Source organism: Salmo salar, chromosome 05 (assembly GCF_965601325.2).
Source record: "Salmo salar chromosome 05, fSalSal1, whole genome shotgun sequence".
NCBI lineage: Eukaryota > Metazoa > Chordata > Actinopteri > Salmoniformes > Salmonidae > Salmo > Salmo salar.
Window position 1 is genome coordinate 26,686,840 of NC_138295.1, and position 20,733 is coordinate 26,707,572.

The following is a 20,733-nucleotide window of genomic DNA, read 5'->3' on the forward strand; positions in this document are numbered from 1 at the left end:
GCAACAAATCAACCTGCCTCTAGCAACTTACCCGGAAAATTTGTTGGCAACACTGCTAACACGTTTTAACTTGAGGAACGACAAGGAGTCGTATACCAGTTAATACTATAGCGAATTGGTTAGGTTACTAACCTTAGCAAGCTAGCTGTCGGACTTTATTAGCTAGCTAATTTTCACACAATAATTTGATTAGCTAAATTGGCTAATGTTGCTCAACATTTCTCTGGCCAGCTAATGGAGAATTAGATCCAGCTACTATAGCAAGATACTTTACGCTAACAACACTTGTTAGTTGTTTTTCCGGTTACAGGTCATGAAGTATGCTTCGTCACATTCTCACCCCCGTTCGTGGTCAGGCTTCTCATCTACCTCTTCGTCGTCATTCAGGGACGCGCTGCTGTAACTAACAAACTGCCTTTGCACCCTACTGCTGTCTTTCCAGAGCCCTCACTGAATCTCTAACTAGCAAATCTCTTCAATCCCGTGCTGCATTCTGTTGTTATGTGAACGATCACTCGCTCGCTTACTAAAGCGCATCACTCGCTCGCTTACTAAAGCGCATCACTCGCTCGCTTACTAAAGCGCATCACTCGCTCGCTTACTAAAGCGCATCACTCGCTCGCTTACTAAAGCGCATCACTCGCTCGCTTACTAAAGCGCATCACTCGCTCGCTTACTAAAGCGCATCACTCGCTCGCTTACAGCCAGTAGTGATCCAAAGCCACCACCTCCCAAACTTTTTTCATCGGATCTACACGATTCACGTAGGTCACCTATTTTGGATTCAAAACGGCGAACTTCGCCGAAAGGTCACTAGTTTGCATCCCTGATACCCACGGTGAGAAAAAGAAAAGCCCTATCAAAGCCAAGCAGAAGGCTCATGCTAACGTAACTCAATAGGATCAGACTGGCACGAAAATACACATTGCATAAAGTGGGACTACTACGCTAACAATTAATGCTACCTGTATTGCATGACTGACACAGCAAGTTAGTCTAGGAAATGTGTAAAGTGAGTACATTTACGTGGTGGAAAAGGTGCTATGTAAATGAAAATCATCATATATGACAAAGAATAAAAACTTGATTTGAGTCTTACCCCAAGTAGAAGAGCAACAGACAGGAGTAGGACAGGGCTCCCTGTACATTCACTGAACTCATCACCACGCGGATTAGCTGTCAATTACAATAGAAAATAAAAGCTTCAGTAGAAACATTGTTGCATGTGACAGTGGTAAGGAAGTAGTCAATTTAATACAACAAAATGGAGTTCTAAGTCAACTACACTGTCCTGAAACTAATAAACAATTTCATACAATAAGGAACTGTTCCTTGATTGATAGCAATAAAACAAAGCATATAATTAGTGCCGAGTTGCACACTGTCCAACATACCCCTACGATTGTAACACTGCACTGGACTGTTGTACAAAGCTGATCTTACCAGGACTGCAAGAGGAAGAGGAATGAAGCCCATTCTTCTGGCTACAGAGTCGCTGTAGTCTGTGCAAGCCTGCCCATTGACAAAAATAAGAATCAATTACACCAGTGAACAAAACCCATTGATTAAAACAGCAGGGATAATGTAACTGGATGCCTAATCACCGTGTTCATGAGATGCTACTACGTACGTTTTTCTGCCGACTGCTGACGAGGTCGAAGGCCAGGCTGGCTCTGTATTCACTGTATACCTGTGGAAGAAAACAGCCACGTCATTATCAGAGATACACCCTTATAGTTAATAGTTTATTATTACACTGTATCGCTATGGTTATGTTTGATATGAAGCTTGTAACCATCTGCTATGGCTCTGAGAAATACATTGATAACAGTGGACCACAAGTGACCGACTGGATTTGAAGACCGTGTTAGCCGGCTGAAATGAAGCCTAGGTCATTTTCAAGTCTCAGGGAAGGTTACTTATCACGCGAGCATGGTTCCCCGAACCACCGCCATTACACTCCTCCCCCCTATGACCAACTCCTCCTCGCAGAGTCACGGGACCAATGTATCCGACTGGATTCATACCCGGGTTGCCTGATCGCCACAGGACTGTGTTAGCCCTTCGAGCTTCGGGTCTTAGGCAAGGTTTCTCACCACACAAGAGCTGGGAATGGGTCACGATTGACGGTGGGATATGGAGCAGCTATAATCCAGTTGATGAGGCTGAGGATGTGGCTGGCATTTGGTGTGCTAGCCCTGTAGGCCTACTGGGGCATAATGTGACGTGTTGTGATTTAGAAAGAGGGCAGAGGAGGGGAGGAGACCACGGCACGCCAAAGAGGTTGAGGAACACAGCAGAGTGAGGACGACTGGCTAAACAGTGCCACGCTATTTTTGCTGCCTAAGCCACCGTGAAATCCAACAAGGGCCAACCAACTAATCCTCCAGACTTGAACAGAGCAGACCCTCTCCAGTGAACATCATTTCACAGTCACACACCCATGTGTGTTTTCCGTAGGTTTGAGGTCAATTATGTTGAAATGTAATCAATTTATTCAGTAGATTAATTCAATTCCCATTCAAGATTTTGTTTTTAAGCGCCATTTATTCCTAATGGAGATTGTTGTTGTGAATGGGGAGTTTCAATTCACTTCCTAGATTGACCTCAAAATACACTGTTCCCTCTTGGTGTGCAACTGCGAACTGTATTAATTGTTTTCAGTTCATTGAACTCCCACATCAAATCATTAATGATCATCTTTGTGATCCGTCCTTACATCTGCCGTGATCTCGTTGAACTTGGTGATAAAGGCGTGTTTGATGATGTCCACGGCGATCTCTGAGGCGATAACCATGAAGACGTCGGGTAACAACACCCAGAGATGATCTGGAAACAAACAGACAAGACAACTGACTTGTGAAGTGAAACTAAATCTCTGCGTGGATAAGAACATTGAGCTGAATTCTAAATGTACACTATTGTTTCATTATCTTACTGAATCTCTGGTCTTTCTTTTTAATTGACTCAATTGTACATTTCATGATTCCTTGGTTTAATGATGCATCTTGTTTTAGGCTTAGTACAAATATGTTCCGTCACAGGAAGAAAAAGTATTTGATTTGAACACAAAACACAGTACAATCTTCATCACACTCACATCTGGGTCCGCAAGTCTGCCCAAATGTTTTTGGATGAGGTCTAGGTCATACCATAAGGTCAGACCCTGTCAGTGTACGACATTAGCATCATGACCACTGCTGACATTGGGAGGCTTTGGCTGTCGAGGGGGAATGACAGGGCCAGCTGACTGGATTAAGAGAGCGGTCAGAAAGTGCAGCCTTACTCTCATCATCACAATGACTTATCCACTATGGAGTGGATGAAACGCCTTTAAAAAGGGTATCAGGATTCAGGGTGATTGATGGTAGCAGTAACCTAGTATTACAGAAATAATTTATTAGTTCAATACAGACTGTAGCCTACATGCTACAACATTTATGAAAAATGCACCTGTTCCTGTGAACATAATAAAATGGATCCAAGCATTATTGTTGCATGTTTATGTGGTTTTGAGTAGATGGGATACAGCTTTTGTCAGATTTGACTTTTCGTAGCAGGTTAAGAGAACTTACACTGCAGGTTAGGAGAATTAACATAACAGGTTAAGAGAATTAGGTTAAGGTTAGGGTTAGCAAAAATGTAATAAAATATATAAACAATCAATGTTAATTTGACAAAAGCTGTATTCCTTCCAGCCATGACCCGTTTAGCTGTAATGTGTGTGAAATGGTTACCTGGGTTCCATGAGAACTGCTCCATGTTCCTGAGGCAGACGATGAGCAGGAGCACATAGTTGGTGAACCGTTCCTTGATATCTAAAATGAAAAGAATAAAAAGGCATATCGGTTACTACTTATTACTTAGAATCATGTACCAACATAACAACAGTGAATATGGACTATCAACAAATAAGGTATCCATTTTCCCATGTACTTTCAAAGTTACACATCATTTGGCATAAATATCATATATTAAATCGGAAATCGTGTGGTCTGGAACCAAGTGTAACTTGCTAAATTGACGGATCTTCAAAAGGTGTGAGCAAATTGCAAGAGGGGGAAATGATTCAAGCTTATTTTCGGATCCTTTCATTCATGCAGAATGACAGCGACAAAGATGAAAACATGCAGCCAACAGGCACAAAGAGACAGAGTTCAGAAAGCATTAAATCCATAGCGCATCTCTTCTGGGTTATCAAAGTTGAATGAACAGCTCTGATTGCTGCTTCAAAATGTTAAAAGAGAGGAAGAGCGGTGAGGAGGTTTAACCCTTTGCTTGCCACTGGGTTTTACCCTACAGCACAGAAAGGCTCAGAGCACCGTAACAGGCTCAGCGCACTGTAAAAGTTGGGTGTTTTGAACCAGAGAACTAGCTAATAGTGTTAAAGATACTGTCCATAGCACACTTAAATGTTCAGTATAATGCATATGACATGTGTTACAGTAACTCACCACTGTTGGACATCTGAAACAGGTTGTTCTTCTCAAACTTCTTGAACACACTTCCTTTGATCTCCACAAACTGTTCATGCAGGAAATAGAGGAAAAGGCATTTTAGTGTCCTCTAAACGTTAGCATTTCATGTTTGTGTGTGTGTGTGTGTACATGAGTGTGGGTGTACTCACGTTGTTGGACATCATGATGGTCAGCAGGGACTTATTGTGAGAGTTGAAAGCCACGTTGAGTGTTGACGCCTGGACCATGATGAGGATGGCATGCAGAACTGAAACAGAGGCTCAGGAAAACACTGAACATGGTGGCAAGAGCATCAGCTGCAGTAAGGGGTGTGTGTGTGGGTGTGTGTGTGTGTGTGCTCACATTGTTAAAGAAAGGGAGAGCCGCACACTCTAGGGGCTCAGATTGTTGACATATCATTGATAGTGGACACCTTTTCCAATGACAAAATAACACTAACTGAAAAGTGATACCTGCGTGAGGATAGAAGTTGAGAGATCACCATTTCCTACAGCAGAGTACTTCCTGTGTATACTTCCTAGTTCTCCATTAAGGATACAGACGTAGAACACAGCCATGATGAAATGGGGGATGACTCCTATGCTGTCTCTCTTCCTCTCTTTGGGCTCCGTGGCCGTCCAGTAGAGAGCATCAAGGATGTCTTGGCCAAATGACGAGAACAGCCTGTCGGCAACCTAAAGAGGGAAGGTAAGTAGTTAAGTCAAGTTCAGCATGGGTTAATGAAGTGACTTTCAACCTGTAAGTGATATTATTGGTGGTAGACTATGACAGATTACAGCTGTAACACTTCTCTAGGCCTTAGTATGGTTTATATCAGCCTAACAACTCAAACCATGTTTTATAAGAAGACATCACCTGCTCCATTTGAGACGAAATAGGGTATCTGAGGCCCTAATCAAATACTTCGGCCAATACTCATTCCTTTTCCTTAAACTACTCTCTGACCATACATGACTGGATCAGTGAGAGCTATAGAGTGGATCCATATTAGATCAGATTAGTACAACAGCTCTAAATACAACCCATTGTACCTCCAGCATGTTGTAGATGATGTAGAGTTTGATGACGGACTGTCCCCGGATCAGGTGGTACATCATACTGTAGTCCACGTAGTGCATCATGGAGTAGCACAGCACCATTATCAGTCCCTTCAAGATGTCACACACCTGGGCCGGCTGCAGCAGGAGCGAGCCACTGGCAGAACACACACATTACGCATAAAGCCGAGTCATACACACACATTACGCATAGAGCCTAGTCTCTCACACACACACACACACACATTACACATAGAGCCTAGTCTTATCTATATGTATGCATGCATGCACATGTATACACACACAAATCTAATTTATTCGTAAGCTTACTGTTAGTGGTCACACCGGTGTGCGATATGACATGGGGAGAATCTCAATTGCACACTCTTCTCAAAATCCATTGGAGTAGAAGGTCAGATGGGAAAGACCTTTGGATTTCTCATCCAATGGGTTTTGAGGAGTCGAGGAGAGAGGACGTGAGGAGTATGTAATTGAGCTTCTCCCACAGTGAACCTTGGGATGTTGGTTGACTGACAGCTTCATGCACTATTAGGCTATAGAAAGTCAGCGTATCATGTGTGAGTCAAAGTGGTTTAATAACCCCAGAAGAATGACTGTCCAGTTATTTTGAACATCAATGACAATTTTTATTAAGCAGCATTAACAATATGAATATGAAACTTGTGTGTACTCAGGTTGATCAAGGTAGGATCAAACATTCAACACATAAGTAGACGGTTGGGGGAGGAGGGAGGGTGAAGAAGGAAGTAGCTCACCAAATCTGTCACATGAACACATGCACATTATAATATTATTCATATAGCCTGCCTTTTTAATGTATGTTACACCCATAATGAGTAGGCTAAATGAAAGGTAATGGCAGGCAGAATGAGGGCATGTTAGGGGCTTGAGTCTCTGTTAGGAAGTAGGTCAAGACGTAGCTGGTGAAAGGCTGCTAAATAGACTGATCTACCGTACGTCTAAGCTAATAACTACAGTATACTACTAGTACCCACCACTCAACGACTCATTATTCATACTAAGGGCAGTATTCAAACAATTGCAGGTGGTGGATTTCTGAATAGTGTTTTCAAAAGTGTGTTTGATTTGTACAGGAGCCTGTCCCTAATGGAAGGAGTTGACAATGTGATATGCAGAAATCCACTACCGGCGATAGACTGAATAATGGCATAAGACCCCACGAATGAGACTATCCATCCCCACCCTCACCTTAGTGAACGTAAAGAAGTTCCCAAAAAAAGCATAATTTCAAGGGATTGGAGAAATAATAATATTTTTTTTTATATATTTTTTTTAAGATTCATCAATACTTGCAATAAGACTTGGAATAACTTAAGGAAACTGCTATAGAATGGCTAAAGCATCACAAGGAGAATGGCAGGGGAGGTGCAAAACAGCTCCATATCTCAGGCTGTCTGTCAGGAGGTTATTTTGGGAGGGTGGCAGTGACGCTGGGATGAGACAGGGGAGCTCGAGTTCAGGAAGTGCAAATTAGAATCCTTAATCAAGTGTCTCGTCTACTTCCCAAATAGTGCGCAGTGAGGTATGAAAGGAAGCAAACAGAGTTTATCATAAAGATTATAGCAAGATGGACTTAAGATCATTGTTGATTGTTGATAAATATTGGGGGCCAGGAAGATTTGCTTTCACTTAATCATCTAGACCAGGGTTTCCCTAACTCGGTCCTGGGGCCCCCGCTGGGTGCACGTTTTGGGTTTTGCCCTAGCACTACATAGCTGATTCAAATAAGCAATTAATCATCAAGGTTTGATTCTTTGAATCAGGAATCGGCTGTGTGGTTCTAGGGCGAAAAACAAAACATCCACCGGGGGGCCCCAGGACCGAATGTGGGAAACCCTGCTATAGATGACTGAATAAGTGAAAGCAAATCTAACAGAGATCAGACTCAAGGAGAGAAAGAATATATTATATGCCAACTCATACAGGGGTATGAACAAGATTAATTCACTGCTTGTGCTCTAGCACCATCTACTGGCGGGACTCAGACATAGCACTCAACCACATTCTATTAGATCTTTGCTGAGGAGTGGCCAGTGAGTGACCCATAACATCACACTGCTGAAGCTGTTCAAGTAAAATGTGTACTCTCTGTCCTGCCAGTGTATGCCAGGCCCTGTGCCACCCCACCCCCACCAGCCAGCACCATGAATCTGATAGCCCTAGCTGACTGACTGCAGCTCAGGCCAACAACAAGTGTGTGTGTGTGTGTGTAAAGGTCAGTCATGCTGTGCTGCCATGCAGACAGACACAAAGGGCATGCAGCATCATCAAACGGATCCCACAAATGCTACAGCCATCAGCGGTGAGCTGTACTGTGTGAGAGGAGCAGAGTTCTGGACAAAGTCCTGGTATACTGCTATTGGCATACAAAATGTGGTTGTTCTCAGAGGTGTGAAAACAAAAACCCCAAAAAACTTTCTTGGGGCATCACAAATTTGAAAGATTCAGTGTGTCGACACAGTTGTTCCTCAGTTAGGGCAACATTATCTTTGGACTACTACTGAAATTACAATACATTACCTTTGGCCTACTACGACTTCCAAAAAAAATGACAGGGTAACGGCCAAACCCCCAAAAACGACACTCAAAGATCAATAGGAGTGGACTTGGCAAATAACCTATGCAATTCATAGGCATTTTCTGTATGGGGTGAATCAGGTTAATTTGTTCTGATTTTTTCAAGCTAAGGCTTTATAAACCATGAAGGAGTTCAACAATATCCAACCCTCAACTCTGGAGGCTTATTTGAGATGGGGTCAATAATTATCACATAATTATCAGATGTTTTCCAAGAAAAGACTTCAATAAAGCTAGCAGTCAGTCACAGTGCCTGATTACGACTTCTGTGTTCATGTGGGGATGGAGAAAGTGAGGGTGCTGTAATGAGGTTGTAGAGAGCTCAAGCCATCTGTCGATGCAATGTCTAACTGAGCATCCCCCCCCCCCCCCCCCCCCCCGCGAGCTCCATTCTCAAATCAGCCCTTCAGTTAGGCCTACATAATATTCTGCGTACCGTACATACTCTGGATATAAATCTTTCACACAGGAGTCCTCAACCCAACAAGGAGAACTTCACATTGTTGGTGTGTTGTAATTTGAGGTTAAGCATTTCAACAAGGCAGGAGCTTTGTTAGGCCTATACCCTGGAAATCAGTTTGATGGGCCAGTCTTGTTGAAGAAACTATGTCCACTATGTACAGGGCCTATAGAAAATCTACATCCCCTTCAACTTTTTTTCACATTTTGTTGCGTTACAAAGTGGGATTGAAATATATTGAATTGGCATTTTTGTCATCAATCTACACACAAAACTCCATAATGTCAAAGTGAAAAGAAAATTCTACACATTTTTACAAATTAATACAAACTCAATAACTAAAATATAGTCGTTGCATAAGTACACCTCCTTTGTTTAAACAAGCCTAAATGAGTACACAAGTAAAATGTGGCTTAACAAATCACATAAGTTATTTGGACTCTGTTTGAAATAATAGGGGTTGACATGATTTTTGAATGACTAACCCTTCCTCTGTCCCCCATACATACAACGTCTGTAAGGTCCCTCAGTCAAGTACTGAATTTCAAGCACAGATTCAACTACAAAAGACAAGGGAGATTTTTGAAAGCATCATAAAGAAGGGCAATGATTGGCGGATGGGTAACAATAGCAAATCAGACATTGAATATAAGGTATCTTTAAGCATGGTCAAGATAATATTTATGTTGTGGATGATGTATTAAACCAACTAGACACATCAAAGATGCAGTCGTCCTTCTGAACTGAGCTGCAGGACAGGAAGGAAACTGCTCAGGGATGTTACCAAGAGGTCATTGATGACTTTGAAACATCTACTGAGTTCAATGGCTGTGATGTGAGAAAACTGTGGACGGATTGATAGACTCCACAATAATGACCTAAATGAGAGTGAAAAGAATAATACAAATAATCCAATATGCAACAAGGCACTAAATTAATACTGTAAAAAAAAACATGTCAAAGGAATACACTTTTTGGCCTAATTGCAAAGCCTTATGTTTGGGGCAAATCCAACACGTCACTGAGTAATGTCTCCTTATTTTCAAGAATGGTGGTGGCTGCATCATGGTATGAGTATGCTTGACATTGGCAAAGACTGGGGAGTTTTTCAGGATGAAAAGAAACGGAAAGGAGCTAAGCACAGGCAAAATACTATAGGAAAACCTGCTTCAGTCTGCTTTACACCAGACACTGGGAGAGGAATTCCCCTTTCAGCGGGACAATAACCTACAACACAAAGCCAAATCTACACTGGAGTTGCTTACCAAGAAGACAATGAATGTTCCTGAGTGGCCAAGTTACAGTTGACTTAAATCAGCATGAAAAGACTTAAATTACTCTCTAGCCATGATCCCCAACACTGACAGAGCTTGAAGAATTTTGAAAATAATTAAAATGGGCAAACATAGCTCTTAAGAGACTTACCCAGAAAGACTCACAGCTGTAAATCGCTGCCAAAGATCTTTCTAACATGTATTGACTCAGGGAGGTGAATACTTATCGAATCAAGGTATATTCGTGTTTTATTTTTCATTAGTAAAAAAAAATATTTAAAAAATACATTCTTCCACTCTGACATTACAGTATTTTGTATAGATCTTTGACAAAAAAATGACAATTAAATCCATTTCAATCCCACTTTGTAACACTATAAAATGTGAAGAAATCCAAGGGGGGTGTAGACTTTCTATAGGCCCTGTATCTGGGCACTTGCAGGGAAGTCGTACAATTTAGTGTACGTGTTGCCGTGGCTAGCACAGCCCTGTTTGTGAACACTACTAATAGTGGCTTTTGCATTGAGCATGAAGAATACAGCACAAAGCTGCATATCAGGATAAACAAGATGGAGATGGTGAAATCATAAATATAAATGATGAAGCTGTGGCAGGCGTGAGACGAGCATACCTGCTCCGATTGCAGTAGGGGCATACGTTTGCCCTGCAGGGAAAGAAGGCAAGGGAAGAGAGTGATCTTTGTACAGACCAGTCACAGGCAAACTGAGTGAGAACAATACTTACTGTGGAGTATAAACCTAGATAACGTACGGATCAGTCTCCAGAAAAGCCGAATCCTAACTAGAGATATGAGCAACTCCAGTTTTCATGCAAATCTCATTGATATCAGGGTGTGATTTCTGTGAACGTTTGAGTTAAATACTCAAAGTTAGGATTATGCCCCACTTGGGGAACTAGGCCTATTTTGGGGGGAAACTGGGTGAGACAGTCCTATACATACTGCCCTATTAATCCCTTCTGTTGTAACAAAGAATCATTTATGTTATAGATAGATATGGTAGTGGTCACGTAGCACCCTTAATTCATATGTAATCATGCAGTGTTTTTTCCTCAGTGTCAGAGGTACGTTCAACGGGGCACACATTTACGAAACGTTCAGATAGAAATACATTTGGTAGACATGCATTTCAGATCTATTCACTGCATTTCTATCACGACCCAGAGAGTCTGTGTGTGTGTGCGTGTGTGTGTGTGTGGTGGGGGGGGGGGGCTCACCGGAGGCCGCAGCAGGGCAGGGTGAAGAGGTGTAGCAGGGCCAGCAGCACTCGGAGGGGCAGCAGAGTGAACACGTAGAGGAAGGCATCCAGACACAGGAAGAAGCCAAAGATCATCAGCTGCAGGGTAGAACACAACACACACATGTAAAACATGGCTGCTCAATCACACCTACAAATAGAGTAACTGTGTGTGTGTGTGTGTGTGTGTGTGTGTGTGTGTGTGTGTGTGTGTGTGTGTGTGTGTGTGTTTAAAAAGCGTCAGTGTTTGTTGGTCTCTCGATACAGAATGGCACGTTTTCATTTTCACAGGGCAAGCCATATAGTAGATTTTCAAATAGCATTTTCATGTTTACTGAACTAACTACTATAAATACTATATGCGAGCACACACACACACACACACACACAGGTTAAACATGGCCACTGTGTGTGTGTCTACAGTATGCGTGGCATATTTTCATTTTTACAGGTTATTGGCATGTTCAAAGATGACTTGAGTTGTGCTACTTTGAATGTAGTGTAAAATTTCCTGGTATGAGACAGCAAGATTGAGGTAGGCTACAGGCTAAAACACACACACACACACATTAGGCTAAGTATTAAGCCATTTGTTTGGCTGCATATTATTCTATGATAATCAAAAAACATTGGTAGAGGTCATACGTCAACACCACACATCAGACTTGACCCACCGGTTTCTCTCAGAGGTTTGCATTTTACGAAAAGAGGAATACGCTACAAAAAAAACAATCCATTTCAATCCCATTTTTACAAAACAATGGTTTTCAAAATGTAATGATTAGCTTTCACCTTGAAAGGAATTGTCTCAGTCTACACATCACACTCAATACAACGTTTGAAGATAAATGAAAATATACACCTAAAATGCAACTTTTGAGGAAGCAAGGTTAAAAGGGCAAAAAGCCTGCAAACATGAACCCCACACATACCTTCTCAAATAGCAAATACCATCTGAGACCAGTCATCTCATGATGAGAGAGGTTATTAAGCGCGTGCCAGCTTCAGTAAGTCCTGCGTTAGCCTCACAAACAGCAGTAGTGATGGTGTTGCAACTCTTCCCGTTTCCCACCAGGAAGTGAGTAGTGGGGGTTGGGTTGGTTAAAGAGAGTCACAAGTCACTCTTTCATTGGTCGGTCCCTGACTGCTCTCTTCAGGTATTGTAGCCTACTTCAGGCAGAGCTTCTAGACCTAGATCTGTTTACACACATTCCTCAGATCTCCAGGTCATGGAATGCTATGGCTAACCAGTGAGGGTTGGAGTGGGGATGTAGATTAAGCTAGGTGATGACTGATCTACACTGATGTTCAGTCTCAGTGTGAAGGTCTGAGCGAGCACTGTTGCCCGAGGGCAAATTACAAATGAAAAATAGCAATGATGTTAAGGTTGTGGTCCATTTGATTTTTACAGTACTTTCAGAAAGTATTCATACCACTTAACTTTTAGTTTGTACCCCTCTCCAGTGAATTTCAAACCCACATTCAACCACAAAGACCAGGGAGGTTTTCCAATGCCTCACAAAGAAGGGCAGCTATTGGTAGATGGGTAAAAAGATAAAAATGAAAAGCAGACGTTGAATATCATGGGGAAGTTATTACACTTTGGATGGTGTATCAATACACCCAGTAACTACAAAGATACAGGCATCCTTCCTAACTGCCGGAGAGGAAGGAAACCGCTCAGGGATTTCACCAGGAGGCCAATGGTGACTTTAAAACAGAAACAAAGTTTAATGGCTGTGATAGGAAAAAACTAAGGATGGATCAACAACATTGTAGATACTCCACAATACTAACCTAAATGATAGAGTGAAAAGGAAGCCTGTACAAAATAAATATATTCCAAAACATGCATCCTGTTTGCAACAAGGCAGTAAAGCAATTCACTTTTTGTCCTGAATTTAAAAGGGTTATGTTTAGGGCAAATAAAATACATGCAGCTGTTAAGAAATGAACTGTGAAAACAGTTAGAGCCCTCTAGATTTATGATTAATTGAACAATTGTATAGTTCAATTTAGAACAACAATTCCATTTAGTGACTATCCCTGCCAGCATGTTCCCCATTGAACACACCTCAGGTTGAGCTTACTTCAATGAACTAGTCTCTGCTTGTCCACAGATAGCATTGTTCGGGAAAACGCAGAAGTTTGGCAAAGCCATCCCTGTCCCAGAAAATCACATTGCGTTCTACTAGGGCTGTGGCGGTCATGACATTTTGTCAGCCGGTTATTGAAGGGTCTGAATAGTTATGTGAATAAGGTATCTGTTTTTTATTTGTAATAAATTAGCAAAAATGTCTTAAAACCTGTTTTCGCTTTGTCATTATGGGGTAGTGTGTTGAGATTGCAGTTTTTTATTTTTATTTAATCCATTTTAGAATAAGGCTGTAGAATAACAAAATGTGGGAAAAGTAAAGGGGTCTGAATACTTTCCAAAGGTACTGTATGCATAAGCATAAGCTCTAATAAACATATGGATGTTTTGAATTAATCATCACCTTAGAAAGCACTGTCCATTTCCTTGTATATCTTTGAAACAACATCCACAACGACCATGTTTTCCACTCAGTTTCAACCTGTTGTTGAACTTCTTTCTTTAAATTGATCTATCAAGGTGAGGCGAGTTTTAAAAAGCACGATACTGTTTTGATGATAAGTGTTTGATGTGATTTTCGATTGCAGTTGTATTAATGGGTAGAGACAATCGAGCGCTGAGTACCAGGCCATTAGGACCAGATGGTCGTTACCAAGTTGGGTTCTGAATGCATGTCCAGAGTGCATAAGAGGAGATTACCATGACTCGATGGTCAAGTGGAATTGGTCTCCGGTCATGACTCATGACTGCCGGTGTGGCGATAATACAGTCACCGCAACAGCCCCAGGTTCAAAGAATTGCTGAACAGTGAACCATCATATTTCTGTATAAAATATCTAATAATTAAGGAGAAGGATTGCTGTTTTGAATGTGGTCAAGTTAGTGTGGTAGAGGTGGAAAAACTATTGTTATCCATCAATAACGATAAGCCACCGGGTACAGACAACCTTGATGGGAAACTATTGAGAATGCCACCCCTATTTGCTATATCTTCAACCAAAGCTTAAAGGAGTGTGCATGTCCACAGGCGTGGAAGGAAGCTAAAGTAATTCCACTGCCTAAAAATAGTAAAGCACCCATTGCTGGTTCTAACAGCTGCCCAATCAATTTGCTGCCTATTCATAGTAAATTGATGGAGAGAATTTTGTTGACCAAACACATTGCAATTTTTCAGAGAACAAGTTAACTACTGACTTTCAGCATGCATATAGAGAAGGGCACTCAACTTGTACTGCACTGACTCAGATGACTGATGATTGGTTAAAATATGATAGTTGGAGCGGTATTGTTAAATTTCAGTGCAGCCTTTGATGTTATTGAAGAAACCCACTTGCTATGTCTTTACATCACCTTCCATAACACGGTTGGAGAGTTATTTATCCAATAGAACCCAGAGAGTGTTCTTCAATGGAAGCTTCTCTAACATCAGATACAGTTTATTAAAAGTAGTCCCAGAATAGTAGCTATCGCAGAACACACACACACACACACACACACACACACACACACACACACACACACACACCTTCTCAATGGTTGGGGGTTTTGAGGAGAGAAATAAAGGCATGGGTAAATTTACCTATTTCTGGTATCAGAATTTTGTTTATTTAGAGGTTTATTATTCCCAGGTGAGTTTACAGAGGTGAATTTATGGGAATCTTTGTAACATTCCATTGAAAATGTAAACAACACCGCCATCTACTGGTTCTATAGAGACGCTGCATCATGTTATCAATGTAACATGTTACAACACCACCATCTAGTGATTGTATAGAGACACTACATCATACTTATTAAATACAAATCAAATGTTATCTGTCACATACACGTGTTTTGCAGATATTATGTGTGTAGCAAAATGCTTGTGCTTCTAGCTCCGACAGTGCAGTAATATCTAATAATGGCTGTGTTCGAATACCCATACTAACATACTACATACTTAATGAGTATATACTACATACTGTAATGACCCGGCTGGGTCATAAAGGAAAAAGAGACGGACTCTAGGTGTGCAGGTCAGAACACAGGTTTATTCCTAAACTGGGCTATTGTTCAGGCCACAGCCCACGCCGCTAAATGCCGAATGTACACAACTATACCAAGTCTAATTAATGTTTACTCCCATAGGAACAGATCAAGGCCCCGAACAGAAAGAGAGAGAAGATGAGACAGTAATCCCTATTTATCATTTCCAAATCCCGCGGGATTACCCATCATACCCCCCCAACCTTTCCCTCTGTCCTGACATATTTAACCCCTGCTAGTAGCCATGAGAACCATAACACACCCACAAACACAGAACACAATACCGGGTCGTTACATAGCCCCCCCCTTTCTAAACCCTAGCCCCTAGGGTTACACAATAAAATCCTTAAAACGACCCGGAGGTCGCATCAGTCTCTTGGGCCTCCCGTGGCTCTCACCGGTAAACCCCCAGAACACTCATCTGCCCCAATGTCATTTCCAGCGCCCTCCGAAGAAGCAGCCCCCATCCCAGGCTCAGGTTGCGCTAGAGTCTCCTCGTTAGACTGTTCCCGTGGGCTCACATCAGAGACCTCACTCCCATTTCCTACCGTTTTCTTCCCTCTGTAGGGTGCCAATCGGTCCCGGTGGACCACCACCTTCCTGCTCCGTGGGGGGACCTCCACCCGGTACGTCACCTCCCCCACTCTCTCTATCACCAGACACGGCCCCACCCATGCACTGTCCAGCTTTGGGCACCGCCCCTTCTTGCGCGTGGGGTTGTGAAGCCACACACATTCTCCCGCTCCAAAGTGCCTCCCCCTAGCGCGCGAGTCGTAGTGGCGCTTTTGGCGCACCCCTGCGTTCTCGAGTTGCTCTCTTGCGAAGGTGTGAGCCGCTTCTAACCGGTTCTGCAGACGACACACATAGTTCGGGCCAGGCAAAACCCCGTCGTCATTATCAGGAGGGTGGCCAAACGTCAGTTCGGCTGGGGTGCGCAACTCACGACCTAACATTAGTAGCGCTGGGGAGCACGCAGTCGATTCTTGAACAGCCGACCTACATGCCATAAGAATAAACGGTAAGTGGGTGTCCCAATCTCTCTGGTGTTTTGAGGTAACGATGGCCAGCTGCTGTGCTAACGTTCTGTTAAATCTTTCCACCAGCCCATCACTCTGGGGGTGAAGCGGAGTAGTGCGCGTCTTCTCTGCGCCTAACCGTCTACACAACTCTGAGAACACCCGTGACTCGAAGTTTCTCCCCTGGTCGCTGTGAATAGACTGTGGCACCCCAAACCGACTGATTATTCCCCCCACCAACGCATCAGCTACTGTCTCTGCCTCCTGGTCTGGGAGAGCGTAAGCCTCCGGCCACTTGGTGAAGTAGTCCATAGCGGTTAGAATCCACCTGTTACCTCTGTCTGTGGTTGGAAACGGCCCCACTATGTCTACCCCCAGTCTCTCCATGGGCTCCCCTACTGGGAATTGTTGTAGGAGGGCGTGTGACTGGCCTGGAGGTCCTTTTTTAGCAGCACACTCATCGCACTGCCTACAAAAGTCCTCAACATCCCTCCTGTGCCTGGCCCAATAGAAGCCTTTACGCATGCGCTTTAACGTTTTGGAGACCCCAAAATGCCCTGCGCCAACTCCCCCATGAAGCTGCTGTAACACGCTCCCCTGCAGCCTTTTGGGCACCACTACCTGCCACGTAATTTCTCCAGTCGCTGGCTTTTTCCACCCCCTCTGGAGCACTCCCTCAGCCACTCTAAGGACTGTGAATTTAGCCCACAGTCCCTTGGTGACTGGTGATAGAGGGGCTACTTCCCCCCACGGCGGTCGTCTTCTCTCTTCCACCCACCGCAGCACAGGACGCAGCTCTGCGTCCTCCTCCTGGCGACGCCTCCACTCCCCAACGTCCACAGCCTCAAGCTCCCGGCACTCTGTCACACTCAGCTGACTCACCGTGGCGGTGACTCCCTCCTCCCTGCACAGTTCTCTCTCTCGCTCCACCCGTTTGGCGCAGTACCCACAGCCATCCTCAGCACACGGGCGGCGGGACAAGGCGTCTGCATTGCTGTGGCGAAGGCCGGCTCTGTGCTCCACCTGGAAGTCGTAGGGTTGCAGCTCCTCCAGCCAGCGGGCAATCTGACCCTCTGGCTCCTTGAAGGAGAGAAGCCACTGCAGGGCGGAGTGATCCGTCCGGACCACATAACGGCAGGCCCCCCAGGTAGTACTTGAAATGGCGTACTGCTGCCACGACAGCCAAAAGCTCTCTCCTTGTCACGCAGTAGCGTTTTTCAGCCTTATCAAAAGTCCTGCTGTAATAAGCTACTACGTGTTCCCCATCAGGACCACGCTGAGCCAGCACAGCCCCCAAACCCTCATTGCTTGCGTCGGTGTCCAGGATGAACGGACGGTTCGGGTCTGGTGAGGCCAGGACAGGGGCCTCCATCAGGGCACGTTTGAGAGCCTCAAACGCCCGCTGGTGCTCTTCGGTCCACTGAAAAACAGTGTCCTCCTTGAGAAGGTGGTTCAACGGAGCCGCTACCCCCGCAAACCACTTCACAAACCTACGATAGTAGGATGCCAGCCCCAGGAAGCTCTTAACCTCTTTTTTTCCCCCTGGAACTGGCCACCCCCTCACAGCCTCTACTTTGTCTGGCATCGTGCTGATGCCCTCACCACCCAGCTGATGCCCCAGGAACGCCACCTCCCTTTGCATGAAATGGCACTTTCCCGGATGTAATTTTAGCCCCGCCCCCGAGATCCTCTCTAACACTCGCCTAAGTGCCCCCAGTGCCCCCTCAAACGATGTGCCGTGCACCAATATGTCGTCTAGGTACACAACACACTCGTCTCTCGGAACCCCCGCCAGCACTCTGTCCATGAGCCTCTCAAAGGTGGCAGGAGCATTACAGAGCCCGAAGCACAGCACCTTGAACTGCCAATGGCCCCTATCTGTGGAGAAGGCCGTTTTTTCACGTGCCCCTGGCGAGAGGGGCACCTGCCAGTAGCCACTGCGCAGATCAAGGGAGGAGAACCACGAGGACCCTCTCACGTGGTCTAGCGACTCATCAATCCTCGATAGGGGATAAGAGTCTTTAGTGGTGACAGAATTTAGGCCCCTGTAGTCAACACAAAACCTAAGTTTACCCCCTTTCTTAGGCACCATGACGACCGGCGCAGACCATGGGCTATCTGATGGCTCAATGAAATCAGCCCGCAACATGTCAACAATAGCTGTGTCTGCTGCTTCCCTCCTGGCAAGGGGAATACGACGGGGCCGAATTTTAATGGGTCGGGCGTCCCCAGTGTCTATTTCGTGCTGAACTAGGTGCGTTTGTCCTACCTCATCTTCCCCCCAAGCGAAGCTATCTTTAAAGTCCAACAGCAGCTGCTTTAACTGTCTCTGTTGTCTGTCATCCAGACCCTGACAGTTCTTCAGCCACACAGCCTCGACGGCGTCGATAGCTTACTCCTTCCTAGCTATCTCCACTGCAGCCCGCAGAGATGGTGGGTCCGCCATCTGAACATGCTTACCCAGTTCGGTGGAAGAGAGCGCTCTAATAAAACTGTCCCGTGCCAGCTCGTCTTGCACCCCAATCGGCATAGTTGCATAAGCCCGCCTGGTCAGGCTCAGAATACCACTTGCCAACGCCTTTAATGATTCCCCCTGAAGTCTCTTTTTGTTACTCAGTTCAATCCGCAGCATGTTGGGCTGCGCGTCGCTGCCGAAACGACCCCCCAATGCCTCCACTAGCGCACCGTAGTCGCCCCTCTCGTCCGGGGCTAGCGTTAACAGGCATTCCGACGCCTCCTCTGTCAGGCTCAGGGCAAGCTGTAACGCTTTCGTCTCGTCAGACCACCTCCCGGCTCTAGCCAACAACTCGAATTGAGTGAAAAAAACTTCCCATTTACCTTGACCATTGAACTTTGGCAGTTTAGCCGCCACCGTGGCTAATGGCAATATTCCGCTGCCATCTCTGTTTACATAAGCAGGCCATTTCCGCACCTGGTGACGTCGATATCCCCGTCGCCGTGACGTCTGCTCTCGAGCGGCGTGAAGGAAAACCCGCCAGTTCTGCCATCTTGCTGACTGACAATTTAACTCCCGCCATGTGGCCCTCCAGTTCTTCGACGGCAGTCGCCGCCCGACCCTCCCGACCGGGTACCCCCGAGCCCACAACGGACACATTGTCCGACTCTTCCTTAATTTTCCGCCTCGCCCCAAGCATCATGACCGTAGATGCGAGTCACGCTAAAGCTAACCCAGCCTATACTAAACAGCTAACTCGCCTAGTCTTGGTCCCGTAGGTCGAAAGCACTTCTGACACCAATGTAATGACCCGGCTGGGTCATAAAGGAAAAAGAGACGGACTCTAGGTGTGCAGGTCAGAACACAGGTTTATTCCTAAACTGGGCTATTGTTCAGGCCACAGCCCACGCCGCTAAATGCCGAATGTACACAACTATACCAAGTCTAATTAATGTTTACTCCCATAGGAACAGATCAAGGCCCCGAACAGAAAGAGAGAGAAGATGAGACAGTAATCCCTATTTATCATTTCCAAGTCCCGCGGGATTACCCATCATACCCCCCCAACCTTTCCCTCTGTCCTGACATATTTAACCCCTGCTAGTAGCCATGAGAACCATAACACACCCACAAACACAGAACACAATACCGGGTCGTTACAATACTATTAGTTCATTTTAGTATACTGTAAAAGAACGGTATCATTTCAGTTGAGTGTACTAGAACTTGCTGGCCTGTTAGCATAACAAATGACTAGCTAAACATTTTACGATTTCGGGTGTGTTCGTAAATTCAATCTGCAGTGACAGAGTGTGCTCTGGGCGTTCGTAAATCCAGAGCGCTGGACGCTTTGGCCCGAGGAGTAGGGTTAATCCGAGCGTTCAACGGCAGTCAAGCACCCAAGCTAACTGGCTAACACCTCACTCTGACCATTTTACTCGCCATAGCAGAGCTGGTTAGGTTGTTTTTATGTTATCCAGGGCTTTGGTGACTGTAACTGTGCTACAGGCAACAATTTATTTAGCTTTTTTTTGCAGACGTTTACTGACACCGGCCATATTCAACGGTGTGCGAGAGTGCTCCGAAATCGGAATAGGTAGCCAGAATTAACAATGTCCATTGAAACGCATAATGACTATACCACTTCGCTAAGAATGATGTGAATACTCAAGTCAATAAACGTTGGTTAGTTAGTTAATATACTGCCTGGCAAGTTCATGTATTAGTATCCAACTAACGTTAGGTAACTAGCTAACATACCGGTACATACTGCTGGAATGCTATGCGATTCGTAAGGATAGCGTAGCTAACAAATTGTCAGCCAACATAACGTGTAACACAATTTATTTATAAAGTCATTACTTTATTACATTGCTCAACATTTTCTTGACATTTGTCATTAATTAGTTCAATGAATTTGTATTCGCTCTCGTCGGACTTCGGCTGCATATTTTCTGCCATTTTCTTCAAATCTGAAAAGGTGAGGGCACGCCCATTTTCTGAAGAATTGCATTATG

General features: G+C 44.5%; 1 protein-coding gene across 2 annotated transcripts in view; it reads right to left on the reverse strand.

The window, feature by feature from the left end:
* The window catches only part of tapt1a (transmembrane anterior posterior transformation 1a), a 38,416-nt gene that overhangs the window by 12,318 nt on the left and 5,365 nt on the right, over positions 1-20,733 (reverse strand). The window contains exons 1-11 of one of the 2 annotated variants that reach the window (XM_014199267.3): positions 12,057-12,209; positions 11,105-11,223; positions 5,510-5,672; positions 5,017-5,152; positions 4,628-4,725; positions 4,455-4,524; positions 3,738-3,818; positions 2,720-2,829; positions 1,631-1,690; positions 1,444-1,512; positions 1,100-1,176 (exon numbers count right to left, since the gene is read on the reverse strand). In XM_014199267.3, the coding sequence (XP_014054742.1) occupies positions 1,100-1,176; positions 1,444-1,512; positions 1,631-1,690; positions 2,720-2,829; positions 3,738-3,818; positions 4,455-4,524; positions 4,628-4,725; positions 5,017-5,152; positions 5,510-5,672; positions 11,105-11,223; positions 12,057-12,092 (1,019 nt within the window). In that variant the 5' untranslated portion in view covers positions 12,093-12,209. Of the gene's footprint in view, positions 1-1,099; positions 1,177-1,443; positions 1,513-1,630; positions 1,691-2,719; positions 2,830-3,737; positions 3,819-4,454; positions 4,525-4,627; positions 4,726-5,016; positions 5,153-5,509; positions 5,673-11,104; positions 11,224-12,056; positions 12,210-20,733 lie in introns of those variants that run through there. The other variant, XM_014199265.2, reaches the window with a different exon arrangement.